Source organism: Centroberyx affinis, unplaced genomic scaffold, assembly GCF_046629955.1.
Source record: "Centroberyx affinis isolate AG114_WGS23_722 - 3 ecotype Tasmania unplaced genomic scaffold, CSIRO-AGI_Caff_v1 ptg001072l_1, whole genome shotgun sequence".
Classification (NCBI taxonomy): domain Eukaryota; kingdom Metazoa; phylum Chordata; class Actinopteri; order Beryciformes; family Berycidae; genus Centroberyx; species Centroberyx affinis.
Genome location: NW_027279620.1, coordinates 65,001 through 69,189, shown reverse-complemented (window position 1 = coordinate 69,189; position 4,189 = coordinate 65,001). Strand labels below are relative to the sequence as shown.

Genomic DNA, 4,189 nt, shown 5'->3' with positions numbered 1-4,189 from the left:
TATGTTGAGGCAGTAAAAAGGTGTATATGTAAATGCTTTTTTTATGTTGATTATCTCTTCCTTATGCACACAAGGGGGCAACAGCTCATGTTGTGAAAACCCTATATTAGCGGTCTAGAAGATGTATGTTCATAGTTAGTGATGTACTTTTATCTCCTAACTGGTGTAGTGCCTGTTCATCTTAATGTAACAAAAAGTTCATTTAAATATGCATAAAGATGATTATGATCACCGATAATAATGACGATAGTGATGAAAAACCTGAATCAAATTTGTTGTGATGGTGTCAATATTGCGATATTGGTTTGAAAGGGGAACAAGTTTGTTGAAAAAAAAAAAAGGTTAGTGTCTGTGTGTTTCTTTTATGGACTGTATGTGTGATGTATACGATGTAGCAGGAGTGATGCTGCTGAGGAAACTGTGTGCTCATTTTACTATACGTTTGCTTCCGCTTGTTTGATTGCTTTTACAAAGACAACACTTGATACTTTATTGTTTTATTTTTACACACACCCAGAAACATAAACCCAGAGAGAGAAATGTAGGTAAGATTATCCATCAAGGTAGGTTTAATAAAATATTCACTTGTTTTGGCATTGCTCTGCAACATATAAACATTCTCAATGCCCGAATAGGAATAACAGGAATAACAGGAATATAGCAAGTGCCATTGTTTAAGAGGATTTACAGGTTTTCCACTTAGAAGGAGAGTAAGATACAAAAAGTTTTTTGTGACCTTTTGAGAAATCAAACACCATTCTGAAATGTAAAATATATATTTTAAAGACAACAAAGAAACAAAACCCATTTCCAAGTAGAGTACTGTTGAGAATAAGATAGGCAGGAGTGCATATTTTAGTAGGCAGTCTTTACAGTTGAAATGAAATGAACGGAGAGCTTCAGAGTTCATGTTACGTTTATGTCCAGCATATCTGTGGCCTTCAGTCTCTCGCCATCGGCTCATTCTGATTGGCTGATCCTCTTTGTCATACAGGGTTGACGAACTGGTAGACCAGTCTGCGTGAAACATCAGGCTTACGGATGATGCCCTTCTTGTAGTACTGCCGTATAGAGCGACTCAGTTTGTCATAGTTCATAGCCGGGCGGTTCTTCCTGATACCCCATAACCTGGCCACATGAGCAGAGTCTTCTATTTTGAATATTCCTGTGGACAGAGCAAATAAAACCAGGCTTGGAAATTAGTCCTGCTGTTGAACAACAACAATCCAGACCATTGTTGCTTAAGTCAAAGTAGAGTCAAAATGGATGATGGGCCTTTTTCTCCTGGGTTCCCACTTGATAAGAATATGCTTTAATGAGACTAAGGTAGTCTGAGGTAATACTGGATTCACTTAGTTTGGGTCCTGAGGTGAAAAAACCCTGATACAGACTGTGCTACAATTGTCCAGGGGTACAAAAGTACCTGTAATTCTTCCTGTATACTTTGGAAAGCATATCAAAATATCCTATTCAAGTAGAAGTATGTTATTACTTTGTTACAGAAATTGTACATAAGTAGATAGTAAAAACTTAACTAAAAGTAGCTAATAACATGTACTCAGAGTAAAGGTTATTGAGTTCATTTTTACAAAAGAGAACAGTGTTGCATGTGATCTTTTCCATGCAATTCTGAAAGTCCGAGAGGACAGAGTTCAAACTAGATTCGTTTAATTGAAAAAAGAAAATTACTAAATAAAGTCAAGCCAGATTACTCTTCTCTTTTTGGCTGACTGACTCTCTGTGAATGGCTCCATATTTGGCCAATTTACAACTGGCCAGTTTCTGAGGCAATGCTTGTGGAGAGTAAAGTAAAATGATTGATTTTAGAAAATACTCAAAAAAGTACAATTGCACGAAAAAACTACTCAATTACAGTAACTGTAATTAGTTACTTCCACACTCGCAAGTGTTATGCCACACATTGTAGCATGACTCTCCATCACCTTACCTTTCTCCTTGTTGAGCCAGCGGATGCAGCGACTGTAGTTGTGAGGCTTGAGCAGCAGCTCTCTGAGGAACTGCCACAGGTGGATGGGCTGGCTGGGGTAACTGGACACCACATCTGACCAGGGATCATCAGCACCTGGGAGGAGAGGACTGACATTCAGGGACCTAATGCCAAAGGATACATATCACTGTGTTTTCTCGCTTCGCTTATGTTTTATCCCAGCATAAAGCAACCAACTTAACTATTGCAGTTACACTATACTCAGAGCAAATTCTAGCCATGACCTAGAACTTACCAGATTTGCCATCTCCGAGCGGGCAGCGTTCCTTCATGCCTGCAGCTAAAAAAAACACAGACAGAAAGCCAAGTCAATAAGCTTTATCAAAACAAAAACCAATCCAGCAGCAGTTGATAACACGCAGAATACTGCCAGCCACTTCTTTGCACTCATTCACACTGCATTTGCTACAACTTTGTTTACAACTGTTACAAATTTGTTACACTTTTAAAGCAGCAGCCATTCCAATTTTGGAATGCAGAGTTAATGTGTCTTCTTTTAGTTTAATTCCCCCTTCCCTAGCCTCTCTGCTGTTGCTACCTGATCTCCAGATGTCCAGATGAGCGTACAGCATGTCTCCACACTGTAATGAGCGTTGTCTGAAGTCTTCTTCTGTCATGGAGCACAGATCCTTCCCAGTCAGCTCCTGAAACATCTTGCAGACCTGTGGCAGCCTGTAGAGGTGTTCGGTCCACAGCAGCCACTTCTGAACATGCACACAGCTCCAGTCCATGGGGTCTGCAGAGGACAGGACAGACTATTTGTCAATAATCACACTTTACATAACAGAAAACAAATGACTTCAAATAAGACAAGAAAAAAATTATTTAGTATTTTCATCAACGAAAACGTCCTGAGATTACAATTCAACTGGACACTAATGGATATTCAATTTGATGTTACTTAACAGTGAATAAAATGTTTTCATGTTTTTGTTATTAGAGAGAGCATAAATGCATATTCTCTACCTCTAACCATCGCTCTTATCTACCTTCATCAACTCAGCTGTTATATAAATACATGGTGCATATATCCTTTACACAAAGTGAAAACTGTTGAGGATCTTTTAGTATAGCTATACATAAAAAAAAAGAATGACATTTTTACTGAAATGGATGAGACATAGTAGACTAAAATGTCTGAAATTTTGCTGATTCAAATTAAATGAAAACAAGAAAAGGTTTAAATTACGACAATGTGACCAAAACTAATGTTAGCCTGCCTGTGTTTGTATTGTGATCCACCAGAAATGTAATTGCTACAAATGCACACCGTGAAGCAAATTTCAATAACCAAATATTGTGATGATCCTGCTCCAGTGAAAGCAAATAATAAAATCATCTATGCATGGACTGCGTATGATTTTGAAAGTTGTTGGAAAAGACTGAGTTATTAAGAAGTGGAGATGATGAACTGTCAACAGAGGAGTTTGCACAAGGCGGGCAAGGCCGCTGACTCTGCTCGCCAAGTGTCAGTTGCATCAGCATGGATGTTGATATGGGAGCCAACTAACAAATGATGCCGTTTGAAGGTTTATTTGGTTTGCTACTAGGCTACAAGTTCTGCCAACAGTTTCTGCAGAAAAAGAGTGTAGTGTTTCAATGGGTCTTTGTTTCAGTGGTACTTGCGCACAGTTGGCCTTTTGCACAAACAATGCTGCGTAACACTTTTGAAGATGAGAGCAACCAAGGCACTCGGCTTGAAGTCAAAAAACTTGAAATGCCTTTATTTCATTGCCAAGTTCTATATACAGAACAGGAGCAAACGACAAACTGATGCATTTCAGTGTCTTGCCTACTTCTGAGAGTTTACTGCTTCGTAACACTTAGCTGTCCTACCTGGTGTAATGTTGAGCAGCTTGCAAGCCGTATCTATGTCCTTCAGCACTTCTCCCACCACCATGGTCTGGACCTGCTCCAGGCAGCGCTCCTCCACCTGACCCTCCAGCTCCGGAGCGGGGCCCGGGGCCTGGCTGTGAACGGTGGGGCTCGGCTCCACGGCCTTGGAGGGGGGCAGAGCGGGGGCGGCCGCCTCTGCCATCCTCAGCAGCCATGGGTTCTCCTCAGCGGCTAGTCTGTCGCAGCAGGGCAGGTAGACCCCCGGCCAGCTGAGCTCAGGTAGCCCCAACAAGCTGCGGGGCGGTTTGATGTCCTCCGCCTCGTCCTGCCAGGCCTTCTTGGTGT

The 4,189-nt window shown here is 41.0% G+C and overlaps 1 protein-coding gene across 1 annotated transcript in view; it reads right to left on the bottom strand.

Annotated features, from left to right (window-relative positions):
* Positions 1-689: 689 nt before the first annotated feature.
* LOC139647316 (SAM pointed domain-containing Ets transcription factor-like) overlaps positions 690-4,189 on the bottom strand; it is a 6,678-nt gene continuing 3,178 nt past the window's right edge. Inside the window, exons 2-6 of the mRNA XM_071523202.1 lie at positions 3,845-4,189; positions 2,547-2,744; positions 2,244-2,288; positions 1,949-2,083; positions 690-1,165 (exon numbers count right to left, since the gene is read on the bottom strand). The exon at positions 3,845-4,189 is cut by the window's right edge and continues 91 nt beyond it. Of these exons, the coding sequence (XP_071379303.1) occupies positions 987-1,165; positions 1,949-2,083; positions 2,244-2,288; positions 2,547-2,744; positions 3,845-4,189 (902 nt within the window). The 3' untranslated portion in view covers positions 690-986. The remainder of the gene's footprint in view (positions 1,166-1,948; positions 2,084-2,243; positions 2,289-2,546; positions 2,745-3,844) is intronic.